Raw genomic sequence first — 24,515 nt, 5'->3', positions numbered from 1 at the left:
AGGATCTTAAATTAGTGGGTGCCACATACATGATGTAGCAGGGCCGACCTAAGGCATATATAAATAAGCAGCTTCCTAGGATCTTGAATTAGTGGGGGCCATATACATGATGTAGCAGGGCCGGCCTAAGGCATATATAAACTAAGGAGCTTCCTAGGATCTTAAAAAAGTGGGTGCCACATACGTGATGTAGCAGGGCCGACCTAAGGCATATATAAACTAGGCAGCTGCCAAGAGTCTTGAATTAGTGGGTGCCACATACATGATGTAGCAGGGCCGGCCTAAGGCATGTATAAACTAGGCAGCTGCCTAGGGTCTTGAATTAGTGGATGCCACATACATGATGTAGCAGGGCCGGCCTAAGGCATATATAAACTAGGCAGCTTCCTAGGATCTTAAATTAGTGGGTGCCACATACATGATGTAGCAGGGCCGGCCTAAGGCATATATAAACTAGGCAGCTTCCTAGGATCTTAAATAAGTGGGTGCCACATACGTGATGTAGCAGGGCCGACCTAAGGCATATATAAACTAGGCAGCTTCCTAGGATCTTAAATTAGTGGGTGCCACATACATGATGTAGCAGGGCCGACCTAAGGCATATATAAACTAGGCAGCTTCCTAGGATCTTAAATTAGTGGGGGCCATAAACATGATGTAGCAGGGCCGGCCTAAGGCATATATAAACTAGGCAGCTGCCTAGGGTCTTTAATTAGTGGATGCCACATACATGATGTAGCAGGGCCGGCCTAAGGCATATATAAACTAGGCAGCTTCCTAGGATCTTAAATTAGTGGGTGCCACATACATGATGTAGCAGGGCCGGCCTAAGGCATATGTAAACTAGGCAGCTGACTAGCGTCTTGATATGGTAAATGCCACATACATGATGTAGCAGGGCCGGCCTAAGGCATATATAAACTAGGCAGCTGCCTAGCGTCTTGAATTAGTGGGTGCCACATACATGATGTAGCAGGGCCGGCCTAAGGCATATATAAACTAGGCAGCTGCCTAGCGTCTTGAATTAGTGGGGGCCACATACATGATGTAACGGGGCCGGCCTAAGGCATATGTAAACTAGGCAGCTGACTAGCGTCTTGATATGGTAAATGCCACATACATGATGTAGAAGGGCCGTCCTAAGGCATATATAAACTAGGCAGCTGCCTAGCGTCTAGATATGGTAAATGTCAGATACATGAAGTATTATTATATTTTTAGAGAAGAAAAAGGTGAAACTAGTCGTCAGCGTTGTTGACGTAATAAATTGCACAATTTTACTTTTTTTTTCGCTGTTTATTTATTTTTATTTTTCTATTTTATTTGGAGCTACTAAATTATCTTCCCCTTGGGCCTCCAATAGTCTAATGCCTGCCCTATTGCTACACGAGCAGCCTAATGCAGACTTACCTCGAACAATACTTCATCAAGTGGGCAATTTTCTTGCTGCGTGGACAAGGTGAAGGCCAAGGTCAACAAACCGCAGAGGGTGAAGCAATTCATTTCTAAACGAGAAAATTAGAACTGAGATTCCATTACAGATTCGAATCAAGTATAAGAGAAAATGTAAAGATACCTATATTAGTAGCATGTAGACCTATATATATTGTTACGAATGAACAATGACAGGTAGAGGTCACTATGTGTGACCCCGGCGAGATGACACAACCGCGAGTGTTCTCTGGAATCGACATGTATAAACAACGACAGGATGTGACGTTTCCTCCCGTGTTGTTCCATAGGATACTAGCAGTGTTTTTGCAACAATGGACAAGCGATTAGGGAATCTATATAAGCCAGAGAGTTGATGTGAAAGTCAGTCGTGAGTGAGTCGTCGTTACTGTTGTCTACTGTGCGAGACAGTAGAAGAGAGTGGACTTGAGCCGTTACAGTCGATACAGTCGATGTAAGACGTATACGCTACATGTTACAGTGACGAATTGTTAAGAGTTAATATTCAATAAAGTTATATAAAGCTGAAAGTTGAGTCGTCAAGTTCTTTGCGGTGTTTTTATTTGTGTGCCTACTAGTACATTTAGCCAGAAGATCAGAAATACGTAACAGTATTATACCTAGACTGGAAAAAGGAAAAAATTCTCATCCGGTTATGATCAGATCACAGACCTATATGTATAGGTTGTTATGTACGAAACTCTCTTTAAATCTATAAAGGAAGTAGCCCGGGATCTAGGAATGATCTTATATTTCAAAGTTTAGAAATAATGCAATACCAATTTTGCGGATTTTCTAATAGAATGGGCTATTAATCACATAACTACACATATTTATATTAGAGCAAATATATGAAATAAAGCAATTTCCTGTTAGTTTCCATTAAGATACGAAAAACAAAACTTACAAGATCTTATATGACTCCACGGTTGTTGTAGCACTGAGTGACTCAGAATTTGACAATAAGAATTAGTATGAATAAAACGAGGACTCAAACTCTTCCAGCAAACACACACACACGCGCCCACGCACACACACACAAACCTCGAACCATGGTCTGATCCACGTCATTACTCTAATTATTTCAGGAGCTATGAATTTGGTTTGATCTCCAAAGAGGTTATTATTTTTTCAGCCCTCTATTATTATTGTTATACACCGTTTCTGAATGTTTTTTTTTTTTACTACGTAAGCCAACATTAAAATAAAAACTGTTATCCAGGGGCGGACTGGGTATCAGAATCGGCCCTGACATTACCATATAACCCGGCCCACAAAATGGCATGTCATATGATATGTGTAGGCCTATTTCTATATAAAGTTTAATAATGCACCGGAAACCGATTGTATGATACCGGTGGATTACGTAACGTATTTTTAAAACTATTTTATTTATATATGTATGTAGTCTGAAAACTATTAACAGTTAAACATGATCTGGCAATGGCCTTCACGACTGACTCTCATCAAAACTACGAATCCGGACACAAAGATATCAGTTTTGCTCTCTACATTTCTCTTGGAGTTGGCAGACTGCAAAGACCATGTATCTATATCTAGAACTAGAATCTAGACTAGATCTATCATCTAGATTTCCATACTAGTTCTAGATGTGGTCTAAATATTGATCTAGACTTGATCTAGAACTAGAATTAGAATCTAGAACTAGAATATAGACTAGATCTAGACAAGATCTAGAATTGGACTCAAGACTAGAACTAGATTAATAGACTTTTAATAGACCTTAAATGCTATTTTTGTACCAATGCGCGAATTTTTTAATAAAGCACTGCAGAAAAGCATTCTCCTGACCTACAGCTCATTATTCATCAGTGGGGTTCGGGCCGAAACCACGACGCTATAAGCGTTTTCTTGCATTTTTCACTTCGCCCCGACGCCAAAAGCGTATTTCTTGCATTCTTCACTGCAGAACCGCATTCTCCTGATACAGCTCAGTATTCATTCTATTAAATAAGGACCCTTTGAAAAATGCTATACTTTAAAAATATTCTAATATGAATGTATAGGTCCTTACTACATTGCAAATAAAACGATTTGAAAATACCCCCACATATTTAGATTTAGATTAAGGCTTCGAGGATCGCCGCCCAAAAACAAAATATTCGAAAAAATAATATTATTAAAAAAAAATCTCATTTGTAAGTGATACATTTTGTTCAATAGGCATGTTTGTAACTTTGTTTTGTTACAGAACTAGAATTCAAAGCTCTAAACAAAAAATTTCGGAAGTGGGAGGAGAAATTAAGTGGGGTAATTAGATTCTACTCTAATTGTTTTTTGCATTTTTAGGATTCAAGAATAAATTGTAAGCTATAGTATTGAACTAGAAAAATATAAGATTGAGTAAAAGTTGGAAAAAAGCGACTAGGAAAATATTATTTGGGTTCAGAACTCATCTCAATCGTTACTCTTATACTGAAAAATTTCGTATGAATTCTAAATTTTCCAAAGCAAAGTCTTTCTTACAAAAAAACTTTGATAATTTCATGTGAAATTACATAAACTCTGTCGCCATATTACAATATCCTTGGGTGCGCTTACCCTCGCCTTGATTGCCCTTTGAACGAAAGTAAACAGTAAGGGCAAGTGGGCAACTCTTTTTTTTAGGCAATTCTGTTTTAAAATATGTTTACGTCTGGAAAGGGGATGGGGGAGGGGGAGGGAAAGTGAAAACAATTAATCCTCGCCCCTTTTTATAATTTCTGCTAATGCTTGCATGTGGCATTAAAGAATAGGGGTGGGGCGACTCGATATAAGAATTTTATTTATACTATATATAAATTATATAAGTGACAGATTTTTTTTTAAATTTTGTAATTTTTTAACTTTAATACAAAAAGAGAATGTATTGGTTTGTCCGATGGGCGGAAGGCGATTGCTTGCATAACCGCTCCTACCTGGTACAACTTTTTCATTTTATATGTGCTAGTGATATAATTTGAGATTAGAATGCATTTAAACACAATACACAAATAGGTTCACATATCAATACGTAGCTTATATTATATAGATATCCACATAATTTAGTTCACAAACTATGATTTCTCCATAAAAGTAGGACCCCCCGCCATTCAAAAGGTTCAGGTTGGAAGGGCAGTAGAGGTATTGCCCCCCCCCCTCTCCCCCCAATCGGCCAACAGGGGAACGACATAATATAAAGATGAGTTGAAACAGATATTGATTCTGTTAGCAAGCTGTTATTTCTACAAATAAATTGACCCGCCCCCCCCCCCACTCGAAAGTTTATGGGAGGGGGGGGGGCGGAATTGATGCCATCGTCCCCTCCCAACCCCACCAAATCGGCCAACAAACTAGAGGGGGGGGGGCGAAAAAAATCTAAAAATAGGTAGAAATATAAAGAATTAGTATATATTATTACCATAAGTAATAAATTCGTAATAAAAGTGTGTGAATTCTATACTAAAATTCGTTCGCCCCCCTCGAAGTGGGGGGGGGGGGGTCGGCCGAGTGTGTTAGGGGGGGGGGGCAATTGCCCCTTCTGCCCCCCCCCCCACGCCCCCGATCCGCCAGTGTCCATTGGGGCGCTAGGTTGAGGCTACGAAAACTGAAATCCTGTGTGAAAGAGATCTAGACTTTGTGTCAGGGTGTAAGAGAGAGAGAGAGAGAGAGAGAGAGATTTTGTGTCTGTGTGTAGAAGAGAGAGAGAGAGACCTAGAATGTGTGTTTGCGCGTATGAGATTGAGCTAAAAGCAATTCGGTTTGAAAATGAGACGAATAGAATTTGATATGACTATTTAAAACGATTCTCAGAGAAACATTTAGGAAATATACAGACATGAGTCAGCCTGTTAATTGTATAGGCCTACTCCCTATCTACGGCGGTAAGAGGGATGATTGTTAAGCTCTAACGGTAGCCTTCAAACAGAGTCAAGTGACATGCACTTTAAATACACAGGTTCTTGTTACATGGAAACATTTTAGTCTGTGGGTATGTACATGGTTGCGTCTTAGACCAAGGGGCGTAGGCTCCATTGTGTAAATAAGGTTCATAGCGCCTGGACCCATAACTAAAAGGGCCCCACAGCGAAGGTTGAAATAAGACCTTTTTTTAAGATGCTTTTTTTCCATACACTTTTACTATTTTGCTATTATTCTTTTCCAAAGCAATAGTCCACAGAATTATCTGTATGTTCTCTTCGAAGAAGATATACCAATGTTTAATCATCATCATTAACATCATCATCATCATCATCATCATCATCATCATCATCACCATCACCATCACCATCACCATCACCATCATCATCATCATCATCAAACTCCATTAGAGTGAGGGCTTGAGAGGCTAAAATCCTCTCATGCAAAAGCCATGGACAGAAACCCTGCTGTCTTGCGTAGTGCATAAATGTCGCCATACAGGTCGAGAATTTTGGGGTTTCCCAGACCTGTCGAGACGGAGATCAGCAAGTCTGGGGCAGTCAAACAGAATATGAGGCACGGTATCCTCTTCTTCCCCGCAGCGGGGGCACCGATGTTTAATAAATAATTCTAATTAATAATGTGTCATTATTGGATTTAGATATTAAATTCATTTTTTCACATTGATAACTTAAGTTTATTACATTACCTGCATGTATGCTATTGGAGTGTATATGGTGTGTAAGATGCGATACGGTAGGCTGAGTAATGGAGTAAAAAATAAAAACAAAAGATATACAGTCAAGTGCGAAGTTCGAAAGTATTAAGCTCAGTGGCAGCAATTTTCACGTTTGGATTTTTATAGCACCGTAACGGTCTGACCTATGAAAAAAACTGATGGTATCTCTGAATTCCTCGTCCTTTTTCTAGATCTACACTTTGAATTTATTGCTGCTATTCGATCTACAAAAGAAACCAACAAATAGTAACAAGGATTAACAATAGCGTTACACTGTTTGTGTTGACATTTAAGAGAAATACGAAAGGTGAATTTTGGTGCATTATAAGTTATGATTTTACAATAACGTGAATCAATTTTCTGCCCTTTCTTGCATTTTGATTTCTAAGAGCCCGTTAACGTTCTTTAAGTAATGAAAAAAATAAAAAACAGTAAAATAGAAAAAGAACAGAAAGTGGTCGTTAGAAACGCTGTGGCGATACAATGGAACCTAAAAGAAAACATAATGTGGAAGCAGGAAGATATGAGGAGATTTTGAAATAAGCGTCTCTGTGTCATAAGCTACGTTAAGAACGCAAGACGACTTCAGGATGCCAGAGAGTAAAGACATGTTTTTGTAGTGAGTTAGATTTGTTGAATTATCAGTTTATTTCATCTCAAGTTGAACCTGTCTATATTTCCTTAATATTTATATTTAGTTTTGCTCACAAAGAAGTATTTCAAATGATTTCAAGTTTTATAAGTGAAAATATAATACGACTATATCAGTTTGTTTGTTTGTTTTACCACAAAAGTCTTACCCTGGGGCCACCACAAAAGTCCTACCCTGGGGCCCCCACAAAAGTCCTACCCTGGGGCCACCACAAAAGTCCTACCCTGGGGGCCACCACAAAAGTCCTACCCTGGGGTCTCCACGTACTTCAATCCGGCCCTGTAAATAATGGGTCATGGTGCATTCTATACAAATTAGGTCTGTTTTGTTTTACATTGTTTTGGATGTTCCTTCAGAGTGGAAAATAATTACTTCCTAGTCCAAACCTCCCGCAGGACGACGGGGGATGGGAGCGGGCAGGGTTTGAAACCTGGACCATCGATAAATCTGAACGACAGTCCAGCGCGCAAACCACACGACCAGGCAGTTTAGTTGTCTAACATCAGTTTGGTTCTACAAGTCAACGACCGATCACAACGCTCATCATTCAAGCAAATTTAAATGTCTTAAGTTACACAAATTAAAAGTGAAGGATATCACACATTGTGCCAGGATGGCTGCCTGGTCGTGCGGTTTGCTCGCTGGACAGTCGTTCGGATTTATCGACGGTCGAGGGTTCAACTCTGAAGGAACATCCGAAACATGTAAAACATTTTACAAACATTCAACTTTCAGGACACGATGGACAGCAGTCACCCGTCTTAACTCTTTCTCTCTCGTAACTGACGATACCAGCGTTGATTCCACCAGAATGTGGTAAATAATTACGGAGAGAAAGAGTTAATAAAAGGCTTCACACCATCGTCACAGGTCTCAGAGAGGCACCCGTAGTGCTCGTTGGAGCAGAAGCATATCGTACACGCGTCTGGGTCGAATATATAGCCATCGTAAAAAAAAATAATTTAAATATGAAAACAGTAGATAAAAAAGTTAATTAAAAAAGCTTCATGTTCAGCTGGCAAGAGTGGCCTCCCTGTGAGGAAACGCAAGCTTGTTATTGTAATTATGTTTTTCAGGGGCAGGGGCATCAGACATATGTTTCTCGCGATTCTAGCGTATCAGTTTCGATAGGCATGAATGACTTTAGACATGTTTCACTTACTTCCGTTCCACTATTAAAAGAAATTTCTATAAATCAAATAAAAACATAAAACTAAAATGTTATTTAACCTTGGTTAGGCCAATCATAGAATATGCATCTTCTGTTTGGGACCCCTCAACTCAAGAAAATATTAAGAAACTAGAACATACACAAAATAGAGCAGTGAGATTCATATCAAACGAATATTTACATTTGACTAGAGTAACACCTTTAGTAAAATCACTAAATTTAGAAAGCCTTCAGGACAGAAGACTCAAAAGTAAAGTAGCAATTATACATAAAACAAAAAACTGAACCATAATCTTCCAATACAAAAACAAAATTTAATAAAATACTCTGAAAGACACAAAGATAAAGGCACATTCCTCGTCCCATATGCTAGGACAAATGTGCACAAATGCTCCTTCTTCCCTAGTGCTATTAGAGCATGGAATGGGTTGCCTGAGCTAGCCAGTGACTTGGCAGAATTTAAGTCATTGGTTAATATGCATGACTAAATGCATGACGCGTAGGACGTAATCATCTTCTTTTTTGAAGTAACGTCTGTATTATATAAGATAAGATAAGATATGGTAACAACAGACAAGTTTTTAAAGGTTTCATACCAGTGTAGCCACTTTTCTGATGCTTGTGGTGAGGTAGGTTCAACATCAGACCTTTCCGGTCGAAGTAGTCTATCCATGTTTAGAATCAATACCACACCTCATAAATTCAGTGTAATAAATTGTCGCTACTTGTTGGCGCTACTTTGTCAGGGAACCGTTGATCAAAGAAACAGATGACCTTTACATCATATGCCCCATAGATCGCAAGGTCTGAAGGAAGACTTTACTAGAGCTGCTTTATATATGTACCATAGGCTCATCGCTCATTATTTCAGCAATTAGCTTTACATTTGTATTGATCTTGTGTTGGGAGATTTTCACTACAAAAACAATGTTGGGATCGCTAAAGTAAAATCAGTGTGCCAAATAAAAAAAAGAAGACTTATTGAGCTATAATTTAACAATATATTAATGCCTGACAGTGTGCCTGACAGTGTGCCTGACAGTGTGCCTGACAGTGTGCCTGACAGTGTGCCCGACAGTGTGCCTGACAGTGTGCCTGACAGTGTGCCTGACAGTGTGCCCGACAGTGTGCCTGACAGTGTGTCTGACAGTGTGCCTGACAGTGTGTCTGACAGTGTGCCTGACAGTGTGCCTGACAGTGTGCCTGACAGTGTATCGTCATATCATATCTTCCTCATCACCGCTGATTACTTGCCAACCTTTGTTTTAAACACGTTTGAAGTTATAGAGTGGAAGTCTAAGGCTTATTCCTTATTGAAATTATTTTTGTGGGCCATAAAAAAGGGCTACAAAATGTGATGCCGCAGTTATTATTATTATTATGGCTTTTATATAGCGCTACTTTCATGCTTATAGCATGCTCAGAGCGCTTTGGTCCAATCTCATTTGTGAGACCAGTGGGGGGGGAGGGGGTATCTAAGAGCTGGTCTTCCGTGCTGCCTTTAGGCTCTCAGTGTCGAACCTCGAGCCCCCTTCTAGGTAGCCAAGCCAAGCCAAGTTCAAGCGCACTTGGCCCCTCGACCACGCTTCCCACCTAATGAAGTGTTCGAGCCTTATATACCTTTTAAAGAAACATAGCCTACCTACACTTGCTTTATTTAGAACACCCGATACACTAAATGGCTAGCTATTTGGTTTTACCGCCTTGCATGAAAATCACCCGAAATAGAGTGCCTTAATGGATTCACCGATCGTAAACAAACATTTAGTCACGTGATAATATTGATAAAACAACGAAACAAAACATATCACGTGATAACCATTGCGTATTACGCAATTTGTGTATAGAAGAGAGAGAGAATCACGCGGCTAAATGTTGTGTGTTTACGATTGGTGAATGCCATTATGAATATGTTTTTATTTTTAATTTTATGACTAGCACAATTCGGTGTCAAATTTGTCAATAAAACAATAACTAGAAATGATGACGTCAAAGTTCATTAGCCTCGAATTTTGATATCAGCACTTTTTTTATTTTATTCATTAGGCTACGTAATCTAATTGTAATACGATACACTAGGTGTGGTGTTCCGGAGTGGGTCTAAAGTTTCATGCTTTTAAATTATTACAAAAAAAAAACTAATTTAAGTTCTAGTAAACTTCTAGGTGTGAATTAAATTATTTTCTTGGTTTTTAAATTTAACTGCCACCAGTTCTATACTCTCATAACGCTTTTTAAACTCAATATAGCCATCATTACTATATTAACACATGAAATGCGCAGGCCAGTTTAGTATTCTACTGTGAAGTAGCGTCTGTAATATATGAGATTACGTTGCAATTGTTTGGTTTTCAAAGTTTTTAATTTGTTTTTAAAGCAAATATAACAAATGGGTTTCCGTTGTATTAATTTTAAATTTTATACAGTAATAATGGTGCGGTTTGCTCGCTGGACTGTCGTTCGGATTTATCGATGGTCGAGGGTTCAAATCCTGCCCGCTCCCATCCCCCGTCGTCCTGCGGGAGGTTTGGACTAGGAAGTAAACTATCTTCAACTCTGAAGGAACATGTAAAACATTTTACAAACAAACAAACATAATTTCAAACTGCAATACTGAAAACACACAGAGTACATACATGACGCGTAGGACGTAATCATCTTCATTTTTTGAAGTAACGTCTGTATTATATAAGATAAGATAAGATATAAATTACATTTTTTTTCTCCGGAAGCTCAAGGCGTTCAAACTGACCAACATATGAACCATTTTTCTGGCTTTGATTTTAAAAGGTGTATCTATATGTTGAAGACATCCAAGAGATCAGCTCAAGTAGAGTCAATAAAGTGAACCTTTCAGACCTTGCGATCTATAGGGCGGATGATGTCAAGGTCATACATTTCTGTGATTTACAAGTGTGTCACGTGGCTAGCACAACGACCCGACGTCTTTACTTTTTCCCCAACTAATGTCAGGTACTGGGCTGGGTGGAATCAGATGCGCCCTAAAAATCTCGAAATTAAAAATCCCAGTCTTTACCAGGATTCGAACCCGGAACCCATCGGCTTGAAAGCCAAGTGCTTCACCCATCAGACCAGCTGACCAGTATTTCATTAACTTTGCAGTTTTTGACTCACAATTATTAGTCCTACACAGAAGAAAGTCAGCTGTGATCTTGTGCACAGTTGTTACAAAGCTTATATCAAATCGCTCTGTCCGTCTGTCTGTTTGGTAAAAACAAATGAGCACGTCGTTTCTCCCTATTTCCCATTCTCGGATCAAGTTGAGAATTCGCCCTGTGATTCACGGTCCCTAACAAAACAATGAAACTCAATTAAAAAAGAAACAAATTTAATTAATTGATAAATGGTAATGAATTACTTCTGTTTGATATTAAAAAAAAAGAAATAAATCTGGCAGTATTTAGACTTTAAACGTGCGATTATTTCCCTTAGATAACTTTTTTTATTTAAAATTATTTTACTTTTTGTTTTGCTGGTTAAAAGACGACTTCCTAAACAAACAAGAAAGTTAATGTTCCCAGTCATCGACATGCAGAGTGTTGACACTGAGATCTTTTTCATTTTTTTCATTTCATGAAACAGAAATGAACAAAACAGACTGTGGAGTGTTGAATTTCGAAATGAAAGTGAGCTCTATGCATTCGTTAATTATTTAACATTTTTTCTGGTTTAGCTTTTCTCTACAAATTCTCGTAAATTCATTGAATTTTAATGACATGATTAACAAAAGTTGTTTCTCTTTTTACGTAAGTATAGTCGGCACAGAAAACAACAACAACAAACAAACTCGGCAAAAGATCTACAACTTATGAGGTTATAATACATTTTATGAGTGGTTATGCATTTATACATAATTACATTTATGAGTGGTTTTTTGGTTTATCTTCCTCTTTCTCAATCTCATTAATAAATTGAACAGGCTGACTTTTTTTTATACAGAGAGAGTAATCCCTAGTATATAGAGCTTTACCTTCGTATAACTTCGGTATAACACTGAAAGTGTTTTCTGTAAACGTAAGCCTTAACAGACACACAGGCAGACCTCGAGATGTCTGTATTAACAGAGTGTATGGCAAGGTAATAGATATACAGTGGATAAAACAGGACAGACGTAGACACTGAAACACATTGGGACGTTTAGAAAATAATATAAGAGAAATGTCAATGGGAGCACTATAGACTTTTAGAAGGAGGCACGATAGACCTTTAGAAAGGGCACCATAGACATTTAGAAGGGGCACCATGGACATTTAGAAGTGGGGCACGATAGACATTTAGAAAGGGCGCCATAGACATTTAGAAGGGGCACCATAGACATTTAGAAGTGGGGAACGATAGACATTTATAAAAGGGCACCATAGACATTTAGAAGGGGGCACTGTAGAAATTTTGAAGGAGGCACTATAGACATTTAGAAGGGGGCACAATAGACATTTAGAAGGGAACACAATAGAATTTTAGAAAGGGCACCATAGACATTTGGAAAGGGGCACTAAAGACATTTAGAAGGGGGCACTATAGACAATTAGAACCGGGTACTGTAGACATGTAAAAACAAATTCTTATGAGTTCACTTAACCAATTGACACGAGTTTTTAAATTATGTCAATGTGTATAATGTTGAGCTATTTTTCTGATGAAAATATAATACTAAATACTAATACATATTTTTCTTTGAATCTATATATGAAAACAAAATTTACCATTTAGATGAACATAATTTTCACATTGGAAAAATCCTAAGGCCAGCCACCACCACAATCGTTTATATCATGGACAGCACAAGGCATACAACTCTTGTATATCTAATTCTTCGTTTCATTCTATTCACTGGTAAGAAATTTTTATATATCGTAATTTTTACATTAAACTTTTATTTAGACATATATAGCCATAAAAAATCTATTTTATAGCAGTGACACTCAAGGAACTATAGTAAAGTAAAGTTCCCCTTTCATGCCTTGTAGTCTATGGGGCAGATGATGTAAAGTTTATCTGATTCTGTGGTCTACGGTTAACGAGGGTGTCATGTGGCCAGCACAACGACCAACCGCCTTTACTTTTCCCCGACTAACGTCAGGTACCCATTAGAGCTGGGTGGACTCAGAGGCGCCCGAAGATCCTGAAGTTAAAATATCCCAATCTTCACCAGGATTCGAACCCCGGACCCCGGTTCGGTAGCCAAGCGATTTACCGCTCAACCACCGCGCCTCCATAAGAACTATAGCATGACTATTAACAATAAATAAATAATAATTTAAACATACAAGTTAGTCATTGAAACATTGAAATAGAGACACATTTACTGCTGCAGGGGAGAATAGGTGTATTTAATGGCAATGTTTTTGATTCCGAAGATTAAGGATGAGTGCAGTGTTTCTTATGACATCGCAAACCCGGTTGCGACCTGCATATTTTCCCGCATTTCGCGCAGAAAAAGCCATTGTCCGCTGCGGTCTTTTATGTTTTCTTTCCGTCTTCTGCGCCTGTCTTCAATGAACAGGTGTAAAAAGTGTACAGTTGACATACAAATAGGAAACATCTTGTCTTATCTTATATAATACAGACGTTACTTCAAAAAAAAAAAAAAAGAAGATGATTATGTCCTACGCGACATGCATCTAGTCATGCAGTAAAGTATAGTTCTCCTTTCAGACCGTGTTGATGGTCATCTGTTTCTTGGTCTACGGTTAACGAGGGTGTCATGTGGCCAGCACAACACCCAAGCGCCTTTACTTATCCCCAACTAACGTTAGGTACAGGACGGACTCAGAGGCGCCCGAAGATCCTGAAGTAAAAAATCCCAGTCTTCACCAGGATTCGAACCCCGGACCCCGGTTCGGTAGCCAAGCGCTTTACCGCTCAGCCACCGCGCCTAGTCATGCATGTTACCCAAATATTTTTATTGTTCCAAGTAATTGGTTTTCCTGGCTAGCTCAGGCAACCCATTCCATGCTCTAATAGCACTAGGGAAGAATGAGCATTCGTACAAATTTGTCCTAGCATATGGAACGAGAAATGTGCCTTTATCTTTGTCTCTTTCCGGGACTAAGGCATAACTATTGTTTTTTTTTCTGTACAATCTAAAAAAAAATTTATTTCAAAAAATTTATTTTATAATGAGTAAAAACTTAGAAAGACAAAACGATTAAAACAAGAAAAACCTAAAAGAAAACTGTATACATATATATATATATATATATATATATATATATATATATATATATATATATATATATATATATATATATATATATATATATATATATATGAACAATACCTCCATTATAGAACTTATAGCGCGTCCACATTCCCCCTCCCCCTCCTTTTTTTTTCTCCAAGAAAGAATTCATGTTAAGTGGGTGTGTAGATCTACCACACTAAATGGATCTAGATTTCGAAGATGCGCACATTTCTTGAACCTTAATGTATGGAAGTCTTCAACGAATGCGGAAATACCCACAAGACGTTCATGTTAGACATTTTCTCTTTCTCTAGTCAAAGCTAATTTTATTTTTCTACTTTGAAAAATTTTAACGGTCTAACTCGAGTTTTGGCCAACGACCTGGTAATTCTTTTCCCAACGGTATTCATCTGCTGTCAAATTTCTAGGAAAATCATTAAGCCTTTTTCGAGAACGCTGTCCAGGTTCCATCTGTTTCCAGCATCCTGTATCCATTTATTTCTATGAATTTGCGACCTAAATAGAGGAATTGTAAAAGAAAAGACTAAACGGAGTAGCCTTAATAAACATGTAAATATACATCTTTCGCATATCGTATTAAAAGAAATACAGAATAGTTGTGTTTTAATTATGTGTGTAGGTAAGTTAATTGGTATTCGTATTAGACTCGTTACACTCTCTAGGACCACACAGTGGGAGCTTTAGCTTATGGCCATCTCTTATATCCCAGCTGACTAGGACAGGGGGCGGTGAGCTTAAGGTCCTCCTACAGATCCCAGCTGGCTAAGGGGAGTGGGGCGGGGAGCTTATGGATCTTCCCTCATATCCCAGCTGGCTAAGGGGAGTGGGGCGGGGAGCTTATGGATCTTCCCTCATATCCCAGCTGGCTTAGGGGGGGGGGGGGAGAGGTGCGATTTTTTTTTCGTTTTTTTTCTTTTGGGGGGGGGGGGTATGGGGGGCGGCTCCTGTTAATTGTTTGATAATAGCAATAGAATATACGAAAATATGATTTAGGCTTCTTGTTTACGAAAGTTATTTTAAGGATTGACTTACTTAAGACTTAGGTCCTCCCGCGCCGTTCGGCGCATTGGGCGGCAAGCTGTCTCCATAAAGATCGGTTGAGTTTTCTTTATGTGTCAAGTTTACCGTTTCTGTAGCAATTGTAGTTTTTATGGGGGTGGGGGTCACTAGCCCCCACGCCAAACCCTCCTCCTTTCTCACCCGGGCTTGGGACCGGCAGATGGCGGAGTTTTTTTAAGGATTGAATCCTGAATTAATCAAATACGTTGGTTTTATTCTCTCCTAGGTGCGCTCGGACAGTCGTGTAGGACTCATTGTGGAAATGCATACGAGTCAGACTGTCGGTGTGATGAGCTGTGTTGGCTTTACCGAGACTGCTGTGCCGACTACTACCAAGAATGTCTTGATATATCTACTGAACACAATCAGAGTTCTGTTTTCTCTGCCCTGTTCCCCACGAGAATCTCACTTGAGAAAATGCACACGTATTGGAAATCTTCCATTTTGATTGAATCCTCTGAATGCACAAAAACATTAAGAGGTGACTTTTGGCTGGTGACGAAATGTAGTTCGAACCCAGAGATACTACAAAATTTCCAAGAATTACTCTCGAATATCAAACAGATGAAAACGAAAGATTCCTTTCTAAATTACGTCTCAAGTTTAACCATGCTCGATATCGTGAGAGGCTGTGAAAAATTATCTCCCTTCAAAGATGAGGACTCTGACATTTTGACCAATTTCCTGTTCAGTGATTTTAGTAAGGAAAGGAATGTTGTATTTTCAAATGTATTTTGCAGTCTGTGTAACGGGTTTATCTCGACGCTTTGTGATAAGAGTCTGAAGTGCTCAACTAAATCTAACGATTTATCAGTCACCTCGCTTTTAACCATTGCAAATAATACTCAAGAAAATCTATGTGACTTTTTTAAAGTTTCCCCTAATTGGCGCAAATGTTCAGTAAAAAATCTAAAACATGGAGTCTCACTACAGACTAACAGCCCAAGCACTGATGAGAATAACAGCTCAAGTTATAATCAGACTAACATCTCAAGCAAAAATCAGATTAACAGATCAAGTAAAAATCAGGGTAACAGCTCAGGTACTAATCATACTAACAGTTCAAATACTAATCAAAAGAACAGCTCAGGAGGCATAAACCCTAAGTCCGTGGAAGAAATCAACTACGAACATTATTTCTCGTCTCATGCACTTTCAACGAACACACTAAGTAAACTGAAGCCTACAAACTTGAAGGTGCATGGAAAAACATTTTTACGTAATAGAAACTCTTGTTCTGTAAATGAAACATACCATCATTGGACTGGACAGTGTATACATGTTTTCTGTCCCGAGGGCTGTGTACATTACGTAGGTAAATGTTTTAAATACATTTCTTGTAATCATTCGCAGATAACAAACAGCCCTTGTTTAACATGGCGAGAAGCAGTCAATGGTAAATTTATTCCAATATCTAAATTATTTTCAGGCCGTAAATTCCCTAAAACGTATATTAAAGCAACGTTTGAATATTCCGAGCCCCTTAGAACTCTAATGAATTTATCTTTAGAGGAATTTATTTCTAATATTGACGATTCTGAAATACATGCGGTTATAACAAACAATACTATAAATCCAAGTATGATATTGAAAATCTTACAACAGAAATTAGAATTAAAGAGTGTTTTAAATCATTTACAAAAAGTTTTCCATGAATTTCACGCATACGTTGCTTTAGATTCGAAACTGAATTCTCAGAACAACCTCGGCAATGTTGCTAAGATAACGGAATCTGTCAAGTGTTTTATGTGGAATAAGGAATGCAATTATGAAAAATATTCTACAGTTTTGGAGAGCTCTAACGTTCGACAAAATCTGTATGTAAATAATAAGCTCAAACTAATGAAACTAAACCATCAATGCGACTTAATCTCTACAGATAAAACATACAAATTCACAGCCAAATCCAAACCTAAAGACATCTGCATTTCTTATTTGATGAAAGCGTTGGATGGAGAGAATCTTATGATCGCAATGGCAAAAATAATGGCATCAGCTATTCAATTTCTTATATTTCACCCTTACTATTTCTTAAAGAAAATCCATTTAACATTTTCCAATAACATGTTTGGTGTTTCAAAACTTGTCAACTTGTCAACACAGACTGGAGATTATAAACTAGTCAACAGAAGCTATTATAACATCACGTGTCCGGAAGGAAGAACTTTGACCTTTTCTGAAGTAGATGTACAATATTTGCAAGATAAATTAACACTCAAAATTTACTTAAATCCCGAAGAGCTGCCTATTGACAATGTTTGGTTTGAACTTTCAATGACTGTAGATATTTATGAGCCAGTGATAGAGAATTGTATCCTATCACTTTGTGTGTTGCCCGGCGACGCCTCTAGATTCTGCCCTCATTCTACGTTCCTCAAGATTCCCTACTCTCAGGTTGTGTTTTATAAAAGTCTTCTGCTGGTATCAGAAGATATTTCACAAGTTGAAGAGTTCCTCAAAGAAAACAAACACACTTTTCATTCACCAAAGAACTTTCTGGACCTTTTGAAATCTTCTCTTCCTAATGTTTTGGTCTATTCCAAGACTTCTTATATAAAAACCAACAGTGGAGTTGTACTGTGTGTTGATCCTAGCAACATTTACAAAGACGATACAAGTTTTATCCTCAATCTTTATGAAAACTCTCTCAACAGAATGAGCTCAAGAACAAAAGACCGAGACTCATCTTTTCTTTTGTGTATTTTCAGTGTTCTCTTGCAGACTCTAAGATATATATAGGGGCTTACCAACAGAGTAATTATCTATTTAGAAAACGCGCATGTAATGAAATTTCTATAAGTCTAAGGAAATGTACTTGTTACGGAAATTATGCTTGTGTTTATGATATAATCATGAGGAAAACGGAGCGGATGATTTTGGTTGTGTAGGCTGAAGAGTTTCTGTTGAAACCAGGAGTTGTCTGGTGTAATTCACTTGAAATTAAAGGACTGGTGTAATATATATATATATATATATATATATATATATATATATATATATATATATATATATATATATATATATATATATATATATATATTTATTTATTTATTTATATATATATATATATATATATATATATATATATATATATATATAAAATATATATATGTATGTATATAATTTCAAGTTGAATCTGTGAATATTTATAAATAAAATAAATAAATAAAATACATCATTTGTTTCTTAAATTTTAACCGTTACAAAATTAAAAACATTTACATCGTTTAGTCGTGTAAGTTATTTGATGTCACAAACCAAAAATTGAGCAGAAACAGTACTATAATCACCAAATATTATTATAACTAATTAATTATCAATATAAATAGTCACTGTTGTGACACGGTTACTGTGTCTGGTCAACCGTGACACACGGTCAAGTGTTGGGTATCGGAGAGTTAGGGGACTGACGGGAAGTGACGAGTGTGTAAACAAGAAGAGAGGAAGTCATCTAGTGGAGTTGGGTATCTGTATATAATGTTTGCTGTGTATATAAGTTATGTTGAAATGCTTCACAATTAAAAGGCACTTGAAACGTAAAAGGGACTTGTTTCTTCACAACATTCTTGTCTTTATGTTTTGTGTACGTTCTGGGACATAGCAAACTTTGGAATAAAGTCTCGTTATAAGAAGGTTTTAAAATGTGTAGTATCTTTCATACTAAGAAATCTATTTGTTCGTACTAGTTAAATAGCGTGCATTGAGATGACTTCCAAATATATCTCCTCCTTCGGGATAGAAGCACATTTCTTATATCCTACGAACACGAAAATGACTGTAAAGTCCAATCCTCGCTTTAAAAAGCTGACTGCATACGTGGAATGGGAAGGTTTGGTCAGTTGCAGATAGGCCTGTTTCTTCTCACAGCTTTTTTGTTGGTTCGGAGCTCTCTCACGCTGACCACTCTCCATGCTTCTCATCTCGAGACTCCGACGCTCACAGCGTCCCATCCGTGAGGAACAATCGAGAGCTAGCTATGAATTTCCTTTCAAGTTTTCAATTGTTTCGTTGAGACTAAATTTCTAAATCAGCGGTTCTCAACCTTTTAAGCCCGGCGACCCCTTTTTACAACCCCCCACTCTGCCGCGACCCCTCCCAACACACACATACAGCAACAGAAGAATAGACAAAAACAATCCATATTTTCGATGGTCTTAGCCGACCCGCTGGCTAATCGTCATTCGACCCCCAAGGGGGGGGTCGCGACCCACAGGTTGAGAACCCCTGCTCTAAATCTTCCGTGTATATTGAACTCAAAACTTACACGACAGAAATTATCAAGTCTATCGCAAGAAAGTTGGAGAACACTAGAAACATCGATAAGAAATTTGTGGTTAGGCCCAGTGGCCGATTGGTAAAGAGCTTGGTTTCCGAAGTGGGAGTTTCGGGTTCGAATACTGGTGACAGATGAGGCCCTGGATAAGGTTAATTTGGTGGCTTCAAATGCAGAGGCGTAGTGAGAGGAACAAAGGGGAATTATGCGCCACCCTCAAAGGCACCACACGCAGAGAGGCGCCCAAAAATTATTGTAGATATTTCAGTTAGGTAATACATTCTAGAGAATGAGATGGGGGGGGGGCAACGTTAAAGAATGGACGGGCATACCATTGAAATAAGTTCTAACTAAAGCAAAGGACAAGGAGGAATGGAGAAAGACGGTGGACGAGTCTTGCTTGGTGCCCCAACGGTCTAACAGACTAAGGGATGGGTAAAGTTCAAATATATTCTAAGGTTATTTGTATTATATTATTATTAAATATTTTTTATTTATAAGCTTAAATTTCTATGTTTTGTTCATGGGTAATGGGGGGGGGGGCGCCCATAACGTTTCTTGCCCCGGGCGCAAGTTGTGCTCAGATGAAATAGAAAAATAAATTAACCGTGAAAAAAATAAAATTTCACATTTTATTTAAAACCTAGTGTCCTTCAACAATACCACTGGGCACAAGTTTCGCTATTTCTTCTCTAAATACCTGACATCAGTTGGGGGAAAGTAAACGCAATTAGTCGTTGTGCTCGCCGCATGACACCCTAGTTAACCGTTGGTCATAGAAACAGATGACCTTTACATAATCTGAAATGGGTACTACATTACTTGTGAAACTTCTTCCTCTATGTTTGAATATCAGTTTTGTAAATAATACATGAAGGGAGATGATGACACCAAAGTTCATTAACCTGGAATTCGATATAACTATTTTTTTTATTCATTAGACTGCATAATGTAATTAAAATAAGATACATCAAGATTGTCATTTCGACCAGGTTTAAAGTTACTTATTTTTAAAAAAATTTGTTTAAATCTCAAAACCAATTTGAGTCTATGTACAAACTTTGGATATCCACAACAGAATTAATACTTGACACCAGTTCGAAGCGTTCAAACCAAAACATGTATTTTTAAAGTTTATGTTAGTTTTCACTTTTCTGCACTACTCCATAGTACGGAACCACGGTATATTCTACGAGGCCTATATGAAGTCATTCTGCCTGTCTGTCTGTCTGGGTAGATACACGTTTTTTCTCCCACTTTTCTTTTCTCGGATCAAGTTGAAATTTTGTCGAATTATTGATTTTCAAAGACACAAGACAACACTAGAGACGATTTAGAAAAAAACAATCACTAAATCAAAAAATAGATATTACATGTAATTCTGAATGTTTTATATGTATATATATACATATATATATATATATATATATATATTTATATAAATATTAAGGGAGATAAATCGTAAAAAAAATATTTAGAGATTTGACAGATATTAGACAGTACTCATCTTTTACTCAATATAAGCTTTGCTTTTTAAAAAGTATTTTTTAAAATCTTGCATGTCTGTTTTTTTTAAAGTTAAAAAACAACTTTTTGAGTAACTATTTGAAAGCTATTTCAAAGAATGATTCTGTTCAGCGCAACTTTCATGTTTATGCACGCTTGGGGCGCTATGGTCAAATCTTTTGTGAACCAGTAGGAGGGAGATTGTCTGGGAAAGGTTACTGCACTGCTTTCAGGTGCTTAACAAACAAGATTCAGCGCCTGACAGATTTTGGACTCAATCCCCTTAGATAGGAAGTGAAAGGTTAATGAAGTGCGCACAAGATGTTCTTATCTTATCTTATAAAATACAGACGTTATTTATATGAAAAAAGAATATTACGTCCGACGTGTTATGCATGTAGTCATGCATGTTAACCATTGACTGCCAAATTATTGGTTTTCCACGTTGGTTCAGGCAACCCATTCCATGCTCTAATAGCACTAGGGAAGAAGGAGCATTTGTACAAATTTGTCCTAGCTAATGTACAACACATCGAAAGTATTCCACAAAAGAACAAAATTTTCCTTCGATTTTTTATTACTTTTTACTTTTTAAAAAAATTAAGTTTTAGTTTTACAAACACAGAAATCTCCAGCACAGGTTTATCAAAGATGAATTTCCAAACAAACAATTTATGTAAAAAACAACAACAAAAAAAACAAAGGAAAGAACTTCACAATTGATGCCATATATCTCAACCCTGAAAGATTTATCTCCATTCTCAATATTAAGAAAATTGATTCATTTTCTACTAATTAATAATTTTTTTTTTTGGTATTAATTTATGTATTGTCTTCGACAAGATCAGAGAATGAGAAGTAGGAGAAATAACATTCACAGAATTCCACCCAGACAGACAGACAGACTGAAGGTGAATTGATATAAGCTTTGCAAAAATGAACGAGAAACACCATAACATCATTGTGTTTTTAATTCTATAAATAAACTGAGCTCTTCGCATTCATTAATTATTGATGATGTTCATGGCTTCACTTTACTCCACTAATTACCATAATTTCATTAAGTAAGTGACATGATTTTAAATTAAAATAGTTTCTCATCTAACCCTGTAACATCGATAACAATGTATAAGTTTGTATTGCGATCCATTAAAAAAAAATCTTTACAGTAAAAGAGGTTATAGGGTTATGATTTATTTATTTGTTAATTTTAGTTTCACTGACCAATCGTAACCAAGCTCAGTTCAACTCCCAAACTTTATAAATAAATAGACATTGCCAGGACGATACAATGGACACGTCTCTCTAGTTATATATTTATATACGGTTTAACTTAGTTCCATTCTACACCGAGTGTTATTTCATATAACATTGAATTTAATTGACGACAAGAGAGACCGCGACATTTCTGTACAAACATAGTGAGTATATGGTAACGCAGAGTGTAAATATGGGATCAAATTTATAATAGAACACATTGGGTCATTTACAAATTAACGCAAGAGACATTAAAAAGGGACCAGAATAGATATTTAGATCGAAATACAGTATACATTTAGAAATAAATGCAAAATACATATAGAAATAAATACAATAAACAATTAGAAGGAAATACAATAGACAATTAGAAGGGACCATAAAAGTATTTAGACAAATGTTCTTACTATCAAAGCTCTCATTTCCCTTGACCATAAGACAGTAGGTTTTAAAATTATATGAGCTTGCTTAATGTATTCTATTATTTTGTTTACATTCGTAAAAGACTTGCACAAATCTAGATTCATGGGCGGAACATCGTCTACTGCACGATTGTGTCTTGTACTCTGTCTTAGTGTCTTTAAAACTGGTAAGTAATTTTTAAATAATATTTGTTTTGACGTAAACAGTTAATTTAAATATACAAACATATTTTACGGCAGTAACATTGCTACAGTTACAATTGGCTTAATAAATAATCAAAACATACAAGTTGATGATAGGACTGAAATATATACTTAGAAATACCAAAACAAAAATACTCAGGAAAACAAACAAAAAAAAAAAAATAAAGGAACTTTTCGTATTTCATATGCTGAGACAAATTTGAAGATATGATCTTTTGTGATAGTCTCATTAGATCACAGTTAGTCAGAAAAAGCTATGCTTATGTTTTGTAGAAGCGTCTGTAATTGGTAAGGTAAGATAAGAATTACAGATTTATTGCACGAGGAAGCTGTTACAGATTTGTACTACAATTTATAGCTCTCTAAAAAGTACCTCAGTTCCCCTCTTATTCTAGCTGTCCATAGGTTCAGCTTTAATAACAAAACCACTTAACAACTCGATCTAAACACTGAAACTTGTTTCTACTTCCTGGCACACGCTGGTCTCTGTAAGACTAACACACTTCCGGTCATTCGCGCATACGTTCTAATTGACATATATATATATTTATTTTAAACAGTAGTTCACATCTGTCACGGATAAAAGTCTTTATTTGTGTACAATCTATTTATATATATAAATAGATTGTACACAAATAAAGACTTTTATCCGTGACAGATGTGAACTACTGTTTAAAATAAATACAATTCAAAGTGTATGTCCTACCGGTGTATGTGACTATGTCCTTCCAGTGTATGTATGTCCTGTCAGTGTATGTGACTGTGTCTTGCTAGTGTATGTCACTATGTTCTGCCAATGTATGTGACAATGTCCTGCCAGTGTATGTGACTGACATTCTAGTGTATGTGCGTATGTCCTGCCAGTGTATGTAACTATGTTCTGACAGTGTATGTGACTATGTCCTGCCATTGTATGTGACTATGTCCTGCTAGTGTATGTGACTAAATCCTGCCACTGTATGTGACTTTGTCCTTCTAGTAAATGTGACTATGTTTTGACAGTGTATGTGACTATGTCCTGCCAGTATTTGTGACTATGTCTTGCTAGTGTGTGACTATATTCTGCAAGTGTATGTTAATATATCCTGCAAGCGTATGTGACTATGTTCTGCCACTGCATGTGACTATGTCCTGCAGTGTATGATACTATGTTCTGAATTGTATGCCACTATGTTCTGCAACTGTGTGTGACTATGTTCTGCAACTGTGTGTGACTATGTCCTGTCAATGTGTGTGACTATGTTCTGCAACTGTGTGTGACTATGTCCTGTCAATGTGTGTTACTTTGTTCTGCCAGTGTATGTGACTATGTCACCAAGTGTATGTTTCTACTGAAGTGCGGCAGAGAAGGTTAAAGCCAAAATGTATCAACGTAGTACATATTCAAGCACTGACTTGAACCATGCTTGAACTAACATATATTATTGAAAATAGGTATCATTCAGTATTGTCCTGAAATGGCGTAAATTCTTCATATTTATAATGTAGCGATAGCATCAAATAACATTTAAAATACTTATAATATAATAAAAATTGCCCAGGACATTGACGAATGTATTTCTCTTGATTTAAACTCACAACCAAAACCCCATCAATATTCTTCTACTATATTGCATGGTTCTAAAAGGGATTTTTTACTTTCTAATTGTCTCTA

At 37.0% G+C, this 24,515-nt stretch overlaps 1 protein-coding gene across 2 annotated transcripts in view; it reads right to left on the bottom strand.

Moving 5' to 3' along the window:
* LOC129925641 (extracellular matrix organizing protein FRAS1-like) overlaps window positions 1–24,515 on the bottom strand; it is a 49,329-nt gene that overhangs the window by 4,734 nt on the left and 20,080 nt on the right. Inside the window, exons 1-2 of one of the 2 annotated variants that reach the window (XR_008777326.1) lie at window positions 2,360–2,478; window positions 1,411–1,505 (exon numbers count right to left, since the gene is read on the bottom strand). Coding sequence is in view for 1 of the 2 variants with exons in the window: in XM_056025337.1 (XP_055881312.1) it covers window positions 1,411–1,505 (95 nt within the window). In the remaining variant the exon portion in view is untranslated. Of the gene's footprint in view, window positions 1–1,410; window positions 1,506–2,359; window positions 2,479–24,515 lie in introns of those variants that run through there. The other variant, XM_056025337.1, reaches the window with a different exon arrangement.

The sequence above is a fragment of the Biomphalaria glabrata genome, chromosome 4 (genome assembly GCF_947242115.1).
Source record: "Biomphalaria glabrata chromosome 4, xgBioGlab47.1, whole genome shotgun sequence".
Taxonomy (NCBI): Eukaryota; Metazoa; Mollusca; class Gastropoda; family Planorbidae; genus Biomphalaria; species Biomphalaria glabrata.
Note: the sequence above shows the minus strand (reverse complement) of the source record. Positions and strands in the feature narration are given on the sequence as shown.